Source organism: Oncorhynchus tshawytscha, linkage group LG19 (assembly GCF_018296145.1).
Source record: "Oncorhynchus tshawytscha isolate Ot180627B linkage group LG19, Otsh_v2.0, whole genome shotgun sequence".
Lineage (NCBI taxonomy): Eukaryota > Metazoa > Chordata > Actinopteri > Salmoniformes > Salmonidae > Oncorhynchus > Oncorhynchus tshawytscha.
The window spans coordinates 3,305,213-3,324,608 of NC_056447.1; the positions used below are offsets into that span (position 1 = coordinate 3,305,213).

Consider the following 19,396-nt stretch of genomic DNA (forward strand, 5'->3'; position numbering starts at 1 on the left):
AAATGTAAGGAGTAAAGAGTACATTATGTTCTTTAGGAATGTAGTGAAGTAAAAGTAAAATATGTCAAAATATAAATAGTGAAGTGAAGTACAGATTCCCCCCAAAACTACTTAAGTAAAAAATACTTTAAAGTACTATTGAAGTACTGTACACCACTGGGTCCCTTTTCTTTTCCATTGTGGTTTTCATTTGCTGTTTAGCCTAGCATCTTATCACTGTCAATCAATCTTCATAAGAGCGCCTTGGAGTTAACAACTACTTGAAACAGCATGATCTTGCTATTCCTGCATAAATACTGTTAGGCCATACTCATGTAATTAAATATTTAACGCTACCCTTCTTCACGTTTCACAAAAATATCATCACATTTTATTTGCTTGCTCCCCTCACAAAAACATCATCACATTTTATTCGCTTGCTCCCCTCACAAAAATATCATCACATTTTATTTGCTTGCTCCCCTCACAAAAATATCATCACATTTTATTTGCTTGCTCCCCTCACAAAAACATCATCACTTGCTCCCCTCACAAAAACATCATCACATTTTATTCGCTTGCTCCCCTCACAAAAAACATCATCACATTTTTTTATTTGCTTGCTCCCCTCACAAAAACATCATCACATTTTATTCGCTTGCTCCCCTCACAAAAATATCATCACATTTTATTTGCTTGCTCCCCTCACAAAAATATCATCACATTTTATTCGCTTGCTCCCCTCACAAAAACATCATCACATTTTATTTGCTTGCTCCCCTCACAAAAATTGAACCGTTAAACATTTAAATGCATTTGTATGGCCTAAAGAAATATCTTTTACTATGCCATTTTAGTTGGAGATATTATATTTGTCAGGTTCCTATGACCATGTCTCAATGGCTGTCCATGTTTGTCTCCTGCCAGGTACCCACGTCATGGAGGGTTCTGGGAAGATATTGATCACAGCAGTAGGTGTCAACTCCCAGACAGGCATCATTTTCACCCTGCTCGGAGCCGGCGAAGACGAAGACGACGATGAGGAGGAGAAAGCAGAGAAGGAAAGGAAAAAAAGGGAAAGGGAGGAGAAGAAGAAGGAGAAAGAGAGGAGAAAGAAAGAGAAGAAAGAAAAGAAGGACAAGAAGGACAAACTGGACAAGAAAAGTATGTGGAACTAGATTCAACTTTTATAGTCATCTGTTACACAACATTTGTAAAAACTCACCTCATCTCTATTGTATTTGGTTGAGACTCACCATCGTAGGAGTAAACATAGAATATAATTGTTTTGAAAAACCCTGTCCAACAATATGTGTTATGAGATATTCCATGATGCTATCCTATAGAGTCTACAGATGCTATTACGTTACATTTTGCCAGTGGCATGACATAAAGCTATTTGCCACCATAGCAGGTGTCAGACAAGGTTATTCAAATGAAATAAAATGTTATTTGTCACATGCTTTCGTAAACAACAGGTGTAGACTAACAGTGAAATGCTTACTTACGGGTCCTTCAATGCAGAGTTAAAGATAAAGATACAAAATACACAGGGAATAACGAATAACAATAACAAGTAAAAATAACAGGGCTATATACAGGGAGTAGAAAATAACAGGGCTATATACAGGAAGTAGAAAATAACAGGGCTATATACAGGAAGTAGAAAATAACATGGCTATATACAGGGAGTAGAAAATAACATGGCTATATACAGGAAGTAGAAAATAACATGGCTATATACAGGAAGTAGAAAATAACAGGGCTATATACAGGAAGTAGAAAATAACAGGGCTATATACAGGAAGTAGAAAATAACAGGGCTATATACAGGAAATAGAAAATAACAGGGCTATATACAGGAAGTAGAAAATAACATGGCTATATACAGGGAGTAGAAAATAACATGGCTATATACAGGAGTAGAAAATAACATGGCTATATACAGGAAGTAGAAAATAACATGGCTATATACAGGAAGTAGAAAATAACATGGCTATATACAGGAAGTAGAAAATAACATGGCTATATACAGGAAGTAGAAAATAACATGGCTATATACAGGAAGTAGAAAATAACATGGCTATATACAGGGAGTAGAAAATAACATGGCTATATACAGGAAGTAGAAAATAACAGGGCTATATACAGGAAGTAGAAAATAACAGGGCTATATACAGGAAGTAGAAAATAACAGGGCTATATACAGGAAGTAGAAAATAACAGGGCTATATACAGGAAGTAGAAAATAACATGGCTATATACAGGAAGTAGAAAATAACATGGCTATATACAGGGAGTAGAAAATAACATGGCTATATACAGGAAGTAGAAAATAACATGGCTATATACAGGAAGTAGAAAATAACATGGCTATATACAGGAAGTAGAAAATAACATGGCTATATACAGGAAGTAGAAAATAACATGGCTATATACAGGAAGTAGAAAATAACAGTGCTATATACAGGGAGTAGAAAATAACATGGTAGAAAATAACATGTCTATATACAGGGAGTAGACAATGACATGGCTATATACAGGAAGTAGAAAATAACAGGGCTATATACAGGAAGTAGAAAATAACATGGCTATATACAGGAAGTAGAAAATAACATGGCTATATACAGGGAGTAGAAAATAACATGGCTATAAAGGGAGAAAATAACATAACAGGGCTATATACAGGAAGTAGAAAATAACATGGCTATATACAGGAAGTAGAAAATAACATGGCTATATACAGGGAGTAGAAAATAACATGGCTATATACAGGGAGTAGAAAATAACAGGGCTATATACAGGGAGTACCAGTACCCAGTCGATGTGCCGGGGTACGAGGTAATTGAGATAACTATGTACATATACGTAGGTAGGGGTAAAGTGACTAGGCAACAGGATAGATAATAGACAATAACAGCAGCAATTGTGTTGTGTAAGTATGCATATGTTATGTGTGGGTGTATGTTGGGGTGTCAGTGTAAGTATGTACATTTAAGTGTGTGTGCTGAGCAATTAGTGCTTTTTGAGGTCGTTTTGGTTCAATATTTTTTATCATAATCACAGTTTTCTATTTCCATATTTTTTTTAAACATTAAATGCACACGTTTTTTTAACCGTTATTTAACTAGGCAAGTCAGTTAAGAACAAATTCTTATTTTCAATGACAGCCTAGGAACAGTGGATTAACTACCTATTCAGGGGCAGATTGATAGATTTGTATCTTATCAGCTCGGGATTTGAACTTGCAACCTTTCAGTTACTAGTCCAACGCTCTAACCACTAGGCTACCCTGCCGCCCCACTATGCATTATGTGGGTTGAAATCTGTAACAACATAGAATAAAACAATTAATAAAAGTCCCATAATGGTAGTGACTGCCCATTACTATCACGTTTCAGGTAAGACCTAAATGCAGACTGTGTTGAAGTAACAATGTTTATTACAGCAACAAGGGCAGACAAACAACAGGTCAAGACAAGTAGAGGTCGATAATCCAGAGTAGTGGGGCAAGGGTACCAGACGGCAGGCAGATTCAGGGTCAAGGTCAGGTCAGGCAGAGGTCGGTAATCCAGAGTAGAGGCAAAGGCACAGGACGGCAGGCAGACTCAGGGTCAGAGGCAGGCAGAGGGGTCAGGCAGGCGGGCTCAGAGTCAGGACAGGCAATGGTCAAAATCAGGAGGGAAAAAGAGACTGGGGAAAACCAGGAGCTGAGACAAAACGCTGGTTGGCTTGACAAACAATACAAACTGGTAACAGACAAACAGAGAACACAGGTATAGGTACCCAGGGGATAATGGGGAAGATAATGGGGAAGATGAGCGACACCTGGTGGGGGGTAGAGACAAGTACAAGGACAGGTGAAACAGATCAGGGCGTGACAATTACTGCTTACTAACAGTAATTTATTCACATTACTTTACTTTAATAAAATATTTCAGTTGTTGTGTATATTACATTTGTTTTATTTGGTGACTTTATTATTTAATTCCAAGTCAAGATCTCATCTCCATTGAGCTGCTGTTCTTGAAAGTAAATAAGGCATACTTTTATGAATGCTGAATACCAACTATCAATCACTTAGATCATGCATTTTCAGGTAGAGATACCTCGTGAAGGAACTGCTCTCTATCCCTCTCGATCGCGCATTCTTTTGGTTCTTCTCTCTCTCTTTCCATGTCTGCCCCCACACTAACCTAATTTAGCAGGTAATAAAGAAACACACAAAACGGACAAGTACGAATGCAATGGATTGTGGTCATTGTAGTTAATTAGCACGTTTTCTGCGCTAAACTAATTTATCTCTACAGAAACTGCGCACTGAGCAGTTGATGTTGGTCAATCAGTTGTTTAACTGAAATGTTCTTTTTTTATTTTTTATTTTTTCATCGCTCAGCACTAGTTAGTGCAAAAAGGATCAATGCAGATAGTCTGGGTAGCCATTTCATTAGCTATTTAGCAGTCTTGTTTGTCAGTCTTATGGCTTGGGGGTAGAAGCTGTTCGGGGTCCTGTTGGTTCCAGATTTGGTGCACTGGTACCGCTTGCTATGTGGTAGCAGTGAGAACAGTCTATAGCTCAGGTGGCTGTAGTCTGACATTGTTTGGGGCCTTCCTCTGACACCGCCTGGTATAGCGGTCGTGTATGAGAGGGAGCTCACCACCCTCTTGCAGTTACCATACCAAGCAGTGATGCAGCCAGTTAAGATGCTCTCAATGGTGTAGCTGTAGAACTTTGAGGATCTGAGGATCCATGCCAAATCTTTTCAGCGTCCTGAGGGGAAAGAGTGCCTTCTTCAAAACTATGTGGGTGTGTGTGGACCATGTTAATTCCTTAGTGGTGTGGACACTGAGGAACTTGAAGCTCTCAACCCACTCCACTACAGCCCTATTGATTTGGATGGGGAGCGTGCTCACCCCTCCGTTTCCTGTAGTCCACGATCAGCTCCTTTGTCTTGCTGACATTGAGGGAGTGGTTGTTGTCCTGGCGCCACACTGATCTCCTCCCTATAGGCTGCCTCATTGTTGTTAGTGATCAGTCATACCATCATCGTGTCGTCAGTAAACATGATGATGGTGTTTGTCAAACTTGCTGAGCTGTACTCAATGAAAAGCATTCTTACATAAGTATTCCTTTTGTCCAGGTGGGCGAGTGCAGTTGGAGTGCAATAGAGATTGCGTTATCTGTGGATCTGTTGGGGCGGTATGGAATTTGGAGTGGGTACAGGGTGTCTGGAATGATGGTGTTGATGTGCTACGGAGGACTGTTGCTTGGTTCAGTGTTGCTTGCCTTGGAGTCATCGAAGGCATTTAGCTCGTCAATTAGGCAGCGGTGGGCGTTTCGCGGCTGGGTTTCCCTTTTGTAATCTGTGACAGCTTGAAAGCCCTGCAACATTAGCTCTGTATTAACTGAAGGGGTCAAAGAATAATTCCTGAAAGTAGTCAAATGAAATTATGCTTTTTGTTCAACGATCTTGAGTTATATGGTGTGTCTGCCAGTGGCATGAGAGTGACATGCACATTCAACATTCCCACTCAGATGCTGTGCCAAATACAGGAAGTTCCCACCTTACACCACAATACACAGACAGAGTATCTGAGTTATATGGTGTGTCTGCCAGTGGCATGAGAGTGACATGCACATTCAACATTCCCACTCAGATGCTGTGCCAAATACAGGAAGTTCCCACCTCAACATTCCCACTCAGATGCTGTGCCAAATACAGGAAGTTCCCACCTTACACCACAATACACAGACAGAGTATCTGAGTTATATGGTGTGTCTGCCAGTGGCATGAGAGTGACATGCACATTCAACATTCCCACTCAGATGCTGTGCCAAATACAGGAAGTTCCCACCTTACACCACAATACACAGACAGAGTATCTGCAGCTGAATCTTGGTGCAGGTTAATTACGGCATGTGAGAGCGCTATAGAGGATGCTGACTTATAGACACAGTTGGTTAACATCTCAGTTAGTTAACTGACTGCAGATGAGTCAGTTGAGCTAAGGACGTTACCTCTCCTGCCATACCAGGGCTACAAAAAAAGTTACCACCTGTGAATGAACCAACCTGTTGCATAGCTGCTAATTGTGTTAGGGGAGTGTTTTGTTTATGTTTGTCGTCGCAGTATCATGGATCAGGGTGAGGACTGTATTAGGGAGTTAAGACAGAAATGTCCACTTCAGTGTCTAAGGGCCAGCCGTCAAGGGAACTCACATCCAAGGGAACATATTAGAACTAAAAGTGTTTTGCCACTCTGCAATAGTGAGATGCTCTTTGCTGATGTGTAAATGGACAAATGATTAACTGCGGTCGTTTATTTTTTTTCCACAGATAAAAGAGATGAGAAAAACAAGAAAGGTAAGTTTGTCAATGAGTGCGTTTAAATCCACAATAATAATTTGATATTAAACAGATTATGACAGTAGGCAGATATATTATAGTCATGTAAATGCCTTACTTTGCTGATCTTAGATCGGCCAAAGGTCAAAATCGCAATAATGATACGCCGATTTAAAACACCTGGTTTTCCAAGTTATCTTTCAAATTATTATGACATGAAAACAGCTTAATTGGCGTTCCAGCGGTGTGTTTGATCTGAAAAAACACATGCTTTGCGATTTTTAAATAAAGTTTTTGAAAACATGCTTTGCAAAAATAACGATAGACATATTAGACATATTAGACATATTAGACATATTAGACATATTAGACATATTAGACATATTTGTACGTGTGGGGTACAGAGATGGGGTAGTCATTCAAAAATCATGTTGAACACTATTGTTGCACACAGAGTGAGTCCATGCAACTTATTGTGTGACTTGTCAGGCACATTTGTACTCCTGAACGTATTTAGGCTTGCCATAACAAAGGGGATGAATACTTATTGACTCAAGACATTTCAGCTTTTCATGTTTATTTCATTGGTAAATATTTCTAAAAACATAATTCCACTTTGACATTATAAAGGTTTCGTGTGGAGGCCAGTGACAAAAAAAATCTTAAATTGAATCCATTATAAAGGACAAAATGTAGAAAAAGTCAAGGGTTGTGAATACATTCTGAAAGCCCTGTACCTCACTAAGTCCTCAAACTAGATTCTGAAAGCCCTGTACCTCACTAAGTCCTCAAACTAGATTCTGAAAGCCCTGTACCTCACTAAGTCCTCAAACTAGATTTTGTACCTCACTAAGTCCTCAAACTAGATTCTGAAAGGTACCTCACTAAGTCCTTAGATTCTGAAAGTACCTCACTAAGTCCTCAAACTAGATTCTGAAAGCCCTACCTCACTAAGTCCTCATAGAAATGGACCTTGCTCAAAGTTCGTTGGCATAGAAATGGACCTTGCTTAAAGGTGAGCCACTTTCGTGGTATTGGTTATCCCAAGTCGAACTCAGAGTTGACCAAACTAAATTCAGAGTATAGGGCTCCGGTTTGTGCATAAGGTGTGTATAGTCTGAGTGTGGCCCTGTGTGTCCCTGACGCCATATGGTCATGTGTGTGTTCCTGTGGTCCGAGCAGCAGGTGCTCTTGACTCCGTTCATGGTGATTAGGACCAAGGAGATTACAGCTCTTAAGCTCAGCAGCTGATTTTTCCCCGTGCCTTTCTTCCCTTAGCTAACAACCTTTATGTACTGTTTTTGGATCAACACACTTACAGACACACATACTGTACACACTTACAGACACACATACTGTACACACTTACAGACACACATACTGTACACACTTACAGACACACATACTGTACACACTTACAGACACACATACTGTACACACTTACAGACACACATACTGTACACACTTTACACGCACACATACTGTACACACTTACAGACACACATACTGTACACACTTACAGACACACATACTGTACACACTTACAGACACACATACTGTACACACTTACAGACACACATACTGTACACACTTTACACGCACACATACTGTACACACTTACAGACACACATACTGTACACACTTTACACGCACACATACTGTACACACTTACAGACACACATACTGTACACACTTACAGACACACATACTGTACACACTTACAGACACACACACACACACTCACTCACACATTTGCCTGGATGAACAATGTCCCTTTACTTCACTTACAAAAGTTTTGAGTATATAGGGTTCTGGTGCGTGTGTGTTTGTGCTATTACAGAACATGGGCATGTTTTGGGATGACGGTGGAAGAATTTGTTTGTAAAGAATCTCAGCCTTGAAGGAGCAATAATCCCCAGGCTCGGATTAAGGACTGTGAACCAAACACCATAGCGTCTGGCGGTGTATCACACAGAACAGCGCCCCCTATCTGTTTCCAAGCAGTAGCAGTGCCATCTCACGATAAACCCTTACACACCAATGTACTATTTTTCCCATTGCATGCTTTTTTTATTGGGCTGCTTCAAAAATCCTTGTTTAAATGTCTTTGGACTCGTCCTCTCCTCTCCCTCAGGTAAGTCTCAGGATGGTGCAGGCGTGGAGATGCAGGCCCTCAACAGTGACGATGAAGGAGAGGAGAAGAAGAAAGCCCACCCGAAGAAGGAGAAGTCTGTGCTCCAGGGGAAATTGACCAAATTAGCGGTGCAGATCGGCAAAGCGGGTAAGACCATCACAAGGGAATTCTGAATGTTGAAAAGATTTCCGCAGCAGCTTGTCCCAGCTTGTCATTATTGCAAATATTTGATTATCTCATTGTGTACAGTGCACTACTATCTTTTCCTCTGTCCAGGCCTGTTCATGTCAGGGTTGACAGTCATCATCCTGATAACTCTGTTTATGGTGGACACCTTCTGGATCCAGGGCCTACCATGGATCGCGGACTGCACGCCCATCTACATTCAGTTCTGCGTCAAGTTCTTCATCATTGGTGTTACCGTGCTTGTGGTGGCCGTCCCCGAAGGCCTCCCCCTGGCCGTCACCATCTCACTTGCGTATTCTGTCAAAGTAGGTATCACTACTTTGTCATTACAATATTACTATAGTATATTAATATATATATATATATATATATTACAGACAGGAGCAATTAGGAAAGTCATTGCCAGATCCCAAATCATAGCCTCCTCTCTTCCTCAGAAAATGATGAAAGACAACAACCTGGTGAGGCACCTGGATGCCTGTGAAACCATGGGCAACGCCACAGCCATCTGCTCTGACAAAACGGGGACGTTAACCATGAACAGGATGACCGTGGTCCAGGCTTATCTGGGAGACAGGCACTACAGGGTGGTTCCTGAGTCTGACCTCATCCCAGGCAAAGTCTTGGACCTGCTCATTACGGGCATCGGAGTCAACTGTGCTTACACTTCCAAGATCATGGTTAGTGAACATACTTCACTTGAGACTCCGAGGTTTTCACCTCTGTCAAACAGAACACAAAGAGATGTGCAATACAGCTCTTTTCATAGCAATCGTTCATTGACATCTGAGCAAATACGTTGAGTGCCAGGTCAGGGATTTCAAGCCAGGGACAAATCCTCTTGAAATCTGAGAACTCAGACTTTCATTTAAATCATGCATTGATATAATGGGACATTTTCGTACAAAGTGTAAGTTATGTTAGTTGATTTGAAGTTTGGAACTGACCTTAACGTGTAAATGGTTTGTCTCAGTCTCCTGAGAAGGAGGGCGGGCTGCCACGCCAGGTGGGCAACAAGACCGAATGTGCCTTGCTGGGCTTTGTCTTGGAACTGAGACGTGACTATATGACCATCCGCAACGAGATCCCAGAGGAGAAGCTCTTCAAGGTCTACACCTTCAACTCAGTCAGGAAGTCCATGAGCACAGTGCTGAAGAACGCAGACGGGAGCTACAGGATGTTCAGCAAAGGAGCCTCCGAGATTCTCCTAAAGAAGTATTGCTGGCACTTTCCGTTTCTTGCTTTCCTGCAAATGAACTCTGTGAACTCTCCCAGTATTATTTGTCCCGAAACCTAATACAGATTTCCTCTTTGACTCATCGCAGGTGTTGTAAGATCATGACAGCAAGTGGGGAGGCTAAGGTCTTCAAGCCCAGGGACAGAGACTATGTGGTGAAGAATGTGATCGAGCCCATGGCCTCCGAGGGCCTGAGGACCATATGCCTGGCCTACAGGGACTTCCCCCCGGTCGACGGCGAGCCTGACTGGGAAAACGAAACTGACATCCTCACCGGCCTCACCTGTTTGTGTGTGGTGGGCATCGAGGACCCTGTGCGGCCAGAGGTAAAAGGGCAAGCGGGATATGCCCAATCAAGGTCCTTGTTGCAAAAGTCCAATTAATTCAAGGAGGTAGATGTTTGTGGTGGTATAACCCTCAACAATGTACATGTATAATTCCCCTGAAGGGGAGAGCAGGTCTTTCTGAGTGTGTCTTGGGGTGTTAGATTATAAACAAAACACACATTTCCATAATCGGAAAAATAAAGTATTTTTCTTCCACCCTAGGTTCCTGACGCCATTAAGAGGTGTCAGCGCGCTGGCATCACGGTGCGCATGGTCACAGGGGACAACATCGACACGGCTCGAGCCATTGCCAGTAAGTGTGGCATAGTGCACCCCGGAGATGACTTCCTCTGTATAGACGGCAAAGAGTTCAACCGACGGATAAGAAACCAACTGGGAGAGGTAATATTCCTCTCTTTCTCTCACAAAATGAATCTGTTTCTGTGAAAAAAAATGGTGATGATCGAGTGACCCAAAAAACAATCTACTTCCAGATTGAGCAAGAACGCATTGATAAGATTTGGCCTAAACTCCGTGTGCTTGCAAGATCCTCACCCACTGACAAACATACTTTAGTAAAAGGTATGTTTGGGGGGTATTTTTTCATTTATCATTACAGATACATTTTTAGGTCTTACATATTATTATTATCTATCTAGATGATGCTTGCCTCTGTTCACAGGTATAATGGATAGCACTGTACTAGAACCAAGACAAGTTGTTGCTGTAACAGGAGATGGCACTAATGACGGCCCTGCCTTGAAGAAAGCGGATGTTGGATTTGCCATGGTATGGTGTTTTTATACTTCAAGATCTGGCGTATGTTATACCCCATCAATATTTCATGAGTATGTTGTCTCTCTGATTTGACCGGACGGGTACTTTTGTTCCTGCGACTAATGCGCTGTGACATGCTGTGCCCACAGGGCATTGCGGGCACGGACGTAGCCAAAGAGGCCTCAGACATCATCCTGACAGACGACAACTTCAGCAGCATCGTCAAGGCGGTGATGTGGGGGCGGAACGTCTACGACAGCATCTCCAAGTTCCTCCAGTTCCAGTTGACAGTCAACGTGGTGGCCGTCATCGTGGCCTTCACAGGAGCCTGCATCACACAGGTGAGACACTGTATTGCTGTCATGTCCATTCTTCCCATCTTGGGCGTTTTTCTAATCAACTCTACAAGTTACAATGGTCTTTGAAAAGTGGGGGGCTATACATAAACCAAACTACATCTCCCCCCAGGACTCTCCTCTCAAAGCTGTCCAGATGCTGTGGGTGAACCTGATCATGGACACCTTTGCCTCCCTGGCCCTGGCCACTGAGCCCCCCACCGAGTCTCTGCTGCTGAGGAAACCGTATGGCCGGAACAAGCCCCTCATCTCCCGCACCATGATGAAGAACATCCTGGGCCATGCTGTCTACCAGCTTACTGTCATCTTCACCCTGCTCTTCACCGGTGAGTAGTGTTGCAAAGGGAGGGTATATTACTGGAAACTTTCAAAGTGGCCCTTTTGGGTAATTCAGATTACCACAGGTGTCTGTAATTATGTCTGGCCCTATCTGTGGCCTAATATATAAAATAATACAATTAATGAAAACATTATCCTAAGAATAAATAGTGAATACAATTGGTGTTTAAAATGAATCCTTCAGCAAGCCTGTTCCTGGAGAGCTACCGTCCTGTAGGTTTTCACTCCAACCGTAATTTTGCACACCTGATTCTAATAATTAGCTGGTTGATAAGGTGAATCAGGTTAGTTACAGCTGGGGTTTGAACGAAAACCTACAGAAGAGCAGCTCTCCATGAACAAGGTTGGAAAGACCTGGGCTATAGGCTAGTCCTGGAGCAAGAGTTCTTGGCCTAGGCCTAATAAATAAGTAAAATATTCGGAAGAAGCCTTTGACTCTCCTCCTGAACTGCCACTTTAGGCCTACACAGCACCGCCATTGGTTAGGCAGCACACAAAAATGTTTTTGATCAGCAAGAACAGAGCAGGCCCGGGCTTAGGGAGTAATGGGCGTAATGCAGCCTAGTTGTATTTGTACCATCCCAGCAGCTATCTTAGAAATATAACTTTGCTCTGTGCCTCTCAGAGGATGCACTTCGTAGCCTATAGCCTATTGATATTGCCCGCCCAGCAGAGAATCAGAGATAAGGGGCAGCATCAAGCACACAAAGATAAACAGCTCAAACACTGAGAAATATTGAGATTTCATCAATGACAAATTACATGACCCTCCCCTGGACTAGATAAAAAATAATAATAATTGAATTTCCTTGATTGAAATTCAAAAAGCATGACCCTCCCCCATTTTCCTCCAGGTAACCTTTCTCTAAATTTCGATCCATCTCTAGACAGTGGTGTAAAGTACTTAATTAAATATGGTGGACTCACTAAACACAAATGCTTTGTTTGAAAATTATGTGTGTGAGTAGGCCCCTGGCTATCCGTTAAAACATTTTTTTAAAATATTGTGCTGTCTGGTTTGCAGCTAAGCTCAGCAAAAAAAGTAACGTCCCTTTTTCAGGACCCTGTCTTTCAAAGATAATTAGGTAAAACACAAATAACTCCATAGATCTTCATTGTAAAGGATTTAAACACTGTTTCCCATGCTTGTTCAATGAACCATAAACAATGTATCAACATGCATCTGTGGAACGGTCATTAAGACACCAACAGCTTACAGACGGTAGGCAATTAAGGTCAGAGTTATGAAAACTTAGGACACTAAAGAGACCTTTCTACTGACTCTGGAAGACACCAAAATAAAGATGCCCAGGGTCCCTGCTCATCTGCGTGAACGTGCCTTATGCATGCTGAAAGGAGGCATGAGGACTGCAGATGTGGCCAGGGCAATAAATTGCAATGTCCGTACTTTGAGACGCCTAAGACAGCACTACAGGGAGACAGGGCGGACAGCTGATTGTACATGCAGTGGCAGACCACGTTGTAACAACACCTGCACAGGATCGGTACATCCGAACATCACACCTGTGCGGGACAGGTACTGGATGGCAACAACAACTGCCCAAGTTACACCAGGAACGCACAATCCCTCCTTCAGTGCTGAGACTGTCTGCAATAGGCTGAGAGAGGCTGGACTGAGGGCTTGTAAGCCTATTGTAAGGCAGGTCCTCAATAGACATCACCAGCAACAACATCGCCTTTGGGCACACACCCACTGTCGCTAGACCAGACAGGACTGGCAAAAAGTGCTCTTCACTGACGATTGAAGGAATGAGCTTTACACCGAGGCCTGTACTCTGGAGTGGGATCGATTTGGAGGTGGAGGGTCCGTCATGGTCTGGGGTGGTGTGTCACAGCATCATCGGACTGAGCTTGTTGTCATTGCAGGCAATCTCAACGCTGTGCGTTACAGGGAAGACATCCTCCTCCCTCATGTGGTACCCTTCCTGCAGGTGCATCCTGACATGACCCTCCAGCATGACAATGCCACCAGCCATACTGTTCGTCTGTGTGTGATTTCCTGCAAGACAGGAATGTCACTGTTCTGCCGTCACCAGCGAAGAGCCCAGATCTCAATCCCATTGAGCACGTCTGGGACCTGTTGGATCGGAGGGTGAGGGCTAGAGCCATTCCCCCAAGAAATGTCCGGGAACTTGCAGGTGCCAAGGTGGAAGAGTGGAGTAACATCTCAGAGCAAGAACTGGCACATCTGGTGCAGTCCATGAGGAGGAGATGCACTGCAGTACTTAATGCAGCTGGTGGCCACACCAGATACTGACTGTTACTTTTGATTTTGACCCCCCTTTTTTCAGGGACACATTATTCAATTTCTGTTAGTCACATGTCTGAGGAACTTGTTCAGTTTATGTCTCAGTTGTTGAATCTTATGTTCATACAAATATTTACACATGTTAAGTTTGCTGAAAATAAACGCAGTTGACAGTGAGTGGACGTTTCTTTTTTTGCTGAGTTTATAAGGAATTTATACTTTTACTTTTGATACTGAAGTACATTTTAGCAATTCCATTTACTTTTGATACTTAAGTATATTTAAAACCAAATACTTTTAGACTTTTACTCAAGTAGTATTTTACTGGGTGACTCACTTTTAAAAATTTACTGTACTTTTTCCCCCACTGCCCATTTGATATAAAAAGTGTATACTATATATGTATAAATTACCATAGTTACCATAGATTTCCATAGATTGCCAAAGATTCTGGTAACTTTGGTAAATTACCAGTAGCTTTGCAACCCTACCAGGTGAGTATCGCATGGGTTCAAATTAGTTAGTCGTGCCAATTGGACATCTAACTTTGTCCTTTATGAAGATATGAAAGCAAATGTATTGATCTCATAATGACTTGATCCGTATTGCTTGTCTCCAGTGGGCCTTGTTATTATGTACCTGTATGTTGCCACCACAGGAGAGCAGATTTTCGACATTGACAGTGGGAGGTATGCGCCTCTCCATGCCCCTCCCTCGGAACATTACACCATTGTTTTCAACACCTTCGTCATGATGCAGCTCTTCAATGAAATCAACGCTCGCAAGATCCACGGCGAGCGCAACGTCTTTGACGGCATCTTCAAAAACATGATCTTCTGCTCCATTGTGTTCGGAACGTTCGTCATCCAGGTGAGCTAGCCTTCGGATCCATACAGGACATCCACACAGAGGAGATGTCATATTGGACAGAAAATAACATTGCTCTCGAATCACCCTGTGTGTTGTTGTCCAGATCGTGATCGTTCAGTTTGGAGGGAAACCTTTCAGCTGTGTGGGCCTCAGCATCGACCAGTGGCTCTGGTGTGTGTTCTTGGGCTTTGGATGTCTTCTATGGGGCCAGGTGAGGTTCTCACAGGTTTCGAATGTCTTCCAATGATCTCCTTGGCTGTTATGAAGCTTTGGAACAAATGTTTTGTCACAAATTAGTGACAGCATTTGAGTTCCTGTCTGTTCATTTCTAGGTGGTCACCACTGTCCCCACCAGTCGGCTGAAGTTCCTGAAGTCTGCAGGTCATGGTACGCAGCAGGAGGAGATCCCTGAGGATGAGCTGGAGGAGATGGAGGACCTGGACGAGATCGACCATGGTGAGATGGAGATGAGAAGGGGGCAGGTGCTCTGGTGCAGAGGCCTAGGCAGGATCCAGACTCAGGTTTGTTTGATCAACTCTAAGTTACATCTCAGCTTACAATCATCCCTCAGCTTTACACCAAACCAAGGATTCAAACTCAGGATTGTGCTTTAACTTTCGATGGGGACTCAATACTAAAATGTTGACTGTCTTCATCCCCAAACCATCCAGATCCGTGTAGTGAATGCCTTCCAAGACACGTTGTCCCCCTACGAAGGCCTGGAGACCCCTGAGTCCCGCAACTCGATCCACAACTTCATGACCACCCCGGAGTTCCGGATAGAAGACTCGGAGCCGCAGATCCCCCTCATCGACGACACAGAGGGGGAGGACGATGCTCCCACCAAGCGCAACGCTGCACAGACCCTGCCCCCACCCTCGACGCTGGCAACCCTTCCGTCCACGCCCAACCAGAACAACAATGCTGTGGACAGGATCATCCCCTTATACAAAGAGAGCCCAAAGACTGGCGGGATCCACCAGAGCGCTGCGCTGCCGCCGCGCCCTGGGAGCCCGCTGCACAGCCTGGAGACCTCCCTCTGAGCTGGGCTCGAATACCAGTAATTACCCACTCACCTCAGCCCACTTAACAATACCAAGACGTGGGGAGAGAGGGCTTCTGGAAGCCTCATGGGTTTCTGTTTTTACTTATATGTTTGGTTCCTAAAGCATTTTTGGGTCTTGTATCGAGGAGAGGTGCACATTTTGCATGGAAGAATTATAGACCGTTTTTTTTTTTCAAATTAAATGAACAGGGAGACTGGTATGCATTGCTGTACATCAGCAGTACTTCTAAAGAATTCATGCATTGGCTATTTATATTTTTATGATTTCATTCATGTTGTGAAAGCAACCCTGTTTACACGTTTGTGAAACTTTGACTGTCCGTGAAAAACCAATGTTATAATATGTACAAAGTGGGGCTGCATACTGCAAAATGAAAAAATAAATAATGTATTTTAGATATTGCTGTCTTTTAGGAGAAAATTAAGGTTTCTGTTGAAACTGAACTAACATGCCTGCAGGTACTATTTGGTGTGTTTTTGTCTAGGTACATAGAAATATCTAGCGAAGTAATAAGAAATTGGTTTTAAATGTTTATAAGAAGACAGGAAAATAACTGGGAAAATGTCCTCAAATATCCATGTTCACACTTCCACACTGTAAATATTAAAAGACATGCTCCGGTACTTTGGCGACTAAGAAATAGTTTTTTAAACCTCCAGCTTTGGGCTGGATGTGTCAATATGTAGTACATGCCTGCATAATCTATGAGCATAATTACTGTCTTATCTCAATTAGCCAAGAAATCCTTATTTTGAAAGTGGTTGTTTCCTTGAAGTTTTGCACCGCAATTTTCCCAACTTTCCCCCCCACGTGGGTCACCCCCATAGCAATTCAAGTTCTAGCCAATGAGCTTCAACATTTGAGTGACAGCTAGCAGGAAGCCTGCCCAGTGTTATCCAATGAAGTTGCAGGGCAGGCCCAACAGCTCAGTGGACACGAGAGAGAGAGAGAGGGAGAGAGAGAAATGACATGGTGCACATTTCCACACACATGTGACGTAGTAAGCAATCTTCAGGGACCACTTTCGGCTCGTGAGTGCTGCTACTTTCAGAACTACTGGCTAAAAAGTATACAAAAGTACCGGAGAATCTCTTTAACGTTGTTCCAAAACTCAATTTCATGACTGCTGGAAAGTGGTGGAGCTCCTATTTGTGTCCTTAGTGCTTCCAATCTAGACCACTGATCATAAGCACTGACCACTGATCCATTGAAAGGCTCATTATGAATCCAGAATAAGACCCATACGTTACACAAAAAGAGAGGAGAAACCCGTTGCTGTTTCAGATGTTTCCCTAGAGAACATTTTGGAAAGCGAGTAGATTGTTATTTTTAGGATTTTGAAATCAAGAGAAAGTTGTTGTTTGATCAAAAATAACCTAATTCAATTTATTGAATGGTTTTAAGGACCTGAGTGTTATTTCACAAAATAGTATCAATGGGTTCGTCCAGCTAACTGAAATAACTTGATTCTCCGTATAGGAAACAGAAAATACTCAAGACACAAAAGATTTTCGACTCTCAGCACAGAGTACTTTATTGCACTAAACCTCCTTTAGGGAGACTTACATTTTGTAAAATATAGCCTAGCTTTGTATCTTCTTAGAGAGAGCTAAGTAGCTTTCATCTGTCACAAAAGTCAAGGTATCATCAGTTGGGAGAGGATTGAAAATGATTCAAAATGTTTTGCAAGCCTAAAGTCAAAATACCCTCATACTGTCATTGGAAATAGCCTATATGTTTACCAAGTGCTAAAAAAAAACAGGAATGCTAGAACAAAAAAAAGAGGTCCTGAGCAGTGGAGAACTGTATTTCAAAAAATCGTTTTGTTACATTATGGTCTAAGAATGATTAACTTCGTTACACTTTTTTTTATGCAACTTTTCACAGTGCAGGACCAATTTTATGTTTGTGGAATCCATGTCAAGGTCACAGTTAATTTGACTACATATTTACTTTGGATTTCTTCCTTGTGTTGCAATTACAAACTGCATCTGAAGATGGGTATAAATCCAAAGAAAGTGCTTAGGTGGTAAAAATGGGAGAATGTTTCCGTAGTGTTGTGTTTCTCTGTAGTTTCATTCCACAAATGGGAATGAATGCTTATCAATCTCTTTATGGATTATACATTTTTATATCTCAATATTTGGTTAAAAAAAATTAAAATAAAAGTACTTAATGTCTGTTTAATTTGAGCAGTGTAAATGTAAATGGTTCTTGTGGTTGATATTTATTTTTGAAACTTATTGAGTACTGTGTATGGTTTTTGAAAATAAAGGATTCATATTTAGCTTACCTAAAAATGGTATTGAATCTGTTCTCTATTTTCTCAACTGTCAGTCATTGTTGCAACAAACTCAATGGATTGAAAAATGCTGTTGAATTTGGTCATCAGTGTCATAAGAAATGTAGGTGCAGCAAGACATGTCACTGAAAAAACCCACACCACATGTCTGCCTACTGGTATGTGGTCCTCCCAGTTGTTTGCAATGCCAGCTTAACAATACCCTATTATTTAAAAACAAAACATGAGTTAAAGTACAAAAATATATATTTTTTAATGTAGTCTAAATAAAGTTGAATGCTGTAAATCAAAAAACTCTTATAATACAATGGAATCTTTATCGGTCCATATACACATTGTAACGGTTCTCTTCTTCCTCTTCCTCTGAAGAAGAGGTGTAGCAGGGATCGGACCAAGACGCAGCGTAGTTATAATTCATGGTTCTTTTAATAACGAAACTATACATGAAATAGACTACAAAACAAGAAACATGAAATCCCGAAACAGTCCCGTGTGGTACAAACACTGACACAGGAGACAACCACCCACAAAACCCAACACAAAACAGGCTACCTAAATATGGTTCCCAATCAGAGACAATGACTAACACCTGCCTCTGATTGAGAACCATATCAGGCCAAACATAGAAATAGACAAACCAGACACACAACATAGAATGCCCACCCAGCTCACGTCCTGACCAACACTAAAACAAGGAAAACACACAAGAACACACCCCCCCGCCAAGGTGCGGACTCCGACCGCACAACCTAAACCTATAGGGGAGGGTCTGGGTGGACATCTGTCTGTGGTGGCGGCTCTGGCGCTGGACGTGGACCCCACTCCATAATTGTCTTAGTCCACCTCCTTAGCGTCCCTTGAGTGGCGACCCTCGCCGCTGACCTTGGCCTAGGAACCCTAACAACGGGCCCCACTGGACTGAGGGGCAGCTCCGGACTGGGGTAGGTCAGGACTGAGGGGTATCTCGGGACTGAGGGGTAGCTCGGGACTGAAGGGAAGCTCGGGACTGAGGGGAAGCTCGGGACTGAGGGGAAGCTCAGGACTGAGGGGGAGCTCAGGACTGAGAGGAAGTTCAGGACTGAGAGGAAGCTCAGGACTGAGAGGAAGCTCAGGCAGGTTGATGGCTCTGGCAGATCCTGGCTGGCTGGTGGTTCTGGCAGATCCTGGCTGACTGGTGGTTCTGGCAGATCCTGGCTGACTGGCAGTTC

At 42.5% G+C, this 19,396-nt stretch overlaps 1 protein-coding gene across 2 annotated transcripts in view; it reads left to right on the forward strand.

Moving 5' to 3' along the window:
- LOC112218228 (plasma membrane calcium-transporting ATPase 1-like) overlaps positions 1 to 18,178 on the forward strand; it is a 31,473-nt gene extending 13,295 nt beyond the window's left edge. For both annotated transcript variants that reach the window (XM_042301229.1, XM_042301230.1), the window contains exons 6-21: positions 907 to 1,143; positions 6,317 to 6,343; positions 8,460 to 8,606; positions 8,736 to 8,950; positions 9,083 to 9,325; positions 9,619 to 9,860; positions 9,971 to 10,208; positions 10,431 to 10,610; positions 10,703 to 10,790; positions 10,891 to 10,997; positions 11,135 to 11,326; positions 11,454 to 11,667; positions 14,608 to 14,819; positions 14,923 to 15,030; positions 15,152 to 15,340; positions 15,491 to 18,178. In XM_042301229.1, the coding sequence (XP_042157163.1) occupies positions 907 to 1,143; positions 6,317 to 6,343; positions 8,460 to 8,606; positions 8,736 to 8,950; positions 9,083 to 9,325; positions 9,619 to 9,860; positions 9,971 to 10,208; positions 10,431 to 10,610; positions 10,703 to 10,790; positions 10,891 to 10,997; positions 11,135 to 11,326; positions 11,454 to 11,667; positions 14,608 to 14,819; positions 14,923 to 15,030; positions 15,152 to 15,340; positions 15,491 to 15,862 (3,011 nt within the window). In that variant the 3' untranslated portion in view covers positions 15,863 to 18,178. The remainder of the gene's footprint in view (positions 1 to 906; positions 1,144 to 6,316; positions 6,344 to 8,459; positions 8,607 to 8,735; positions 8,951 to 9,082; positions 9,326 to 9,618; positions 9,861 to 9,970; positions 10,209 to 10,430; positions 10,611 to 10,702; positions 10,791 to 10,890; positions 10,998 to 11,134; positions 11,327 to 11,453; positions 11,668 to 14,607; positions 14,820 to 14,922; positions 15,031 to 15,151; positions 15,341 to 15,490) is intronic.
- The last annotated feature ends 1,218 nt before the right edge of the window (positions 18,179 to 19,396 follow it).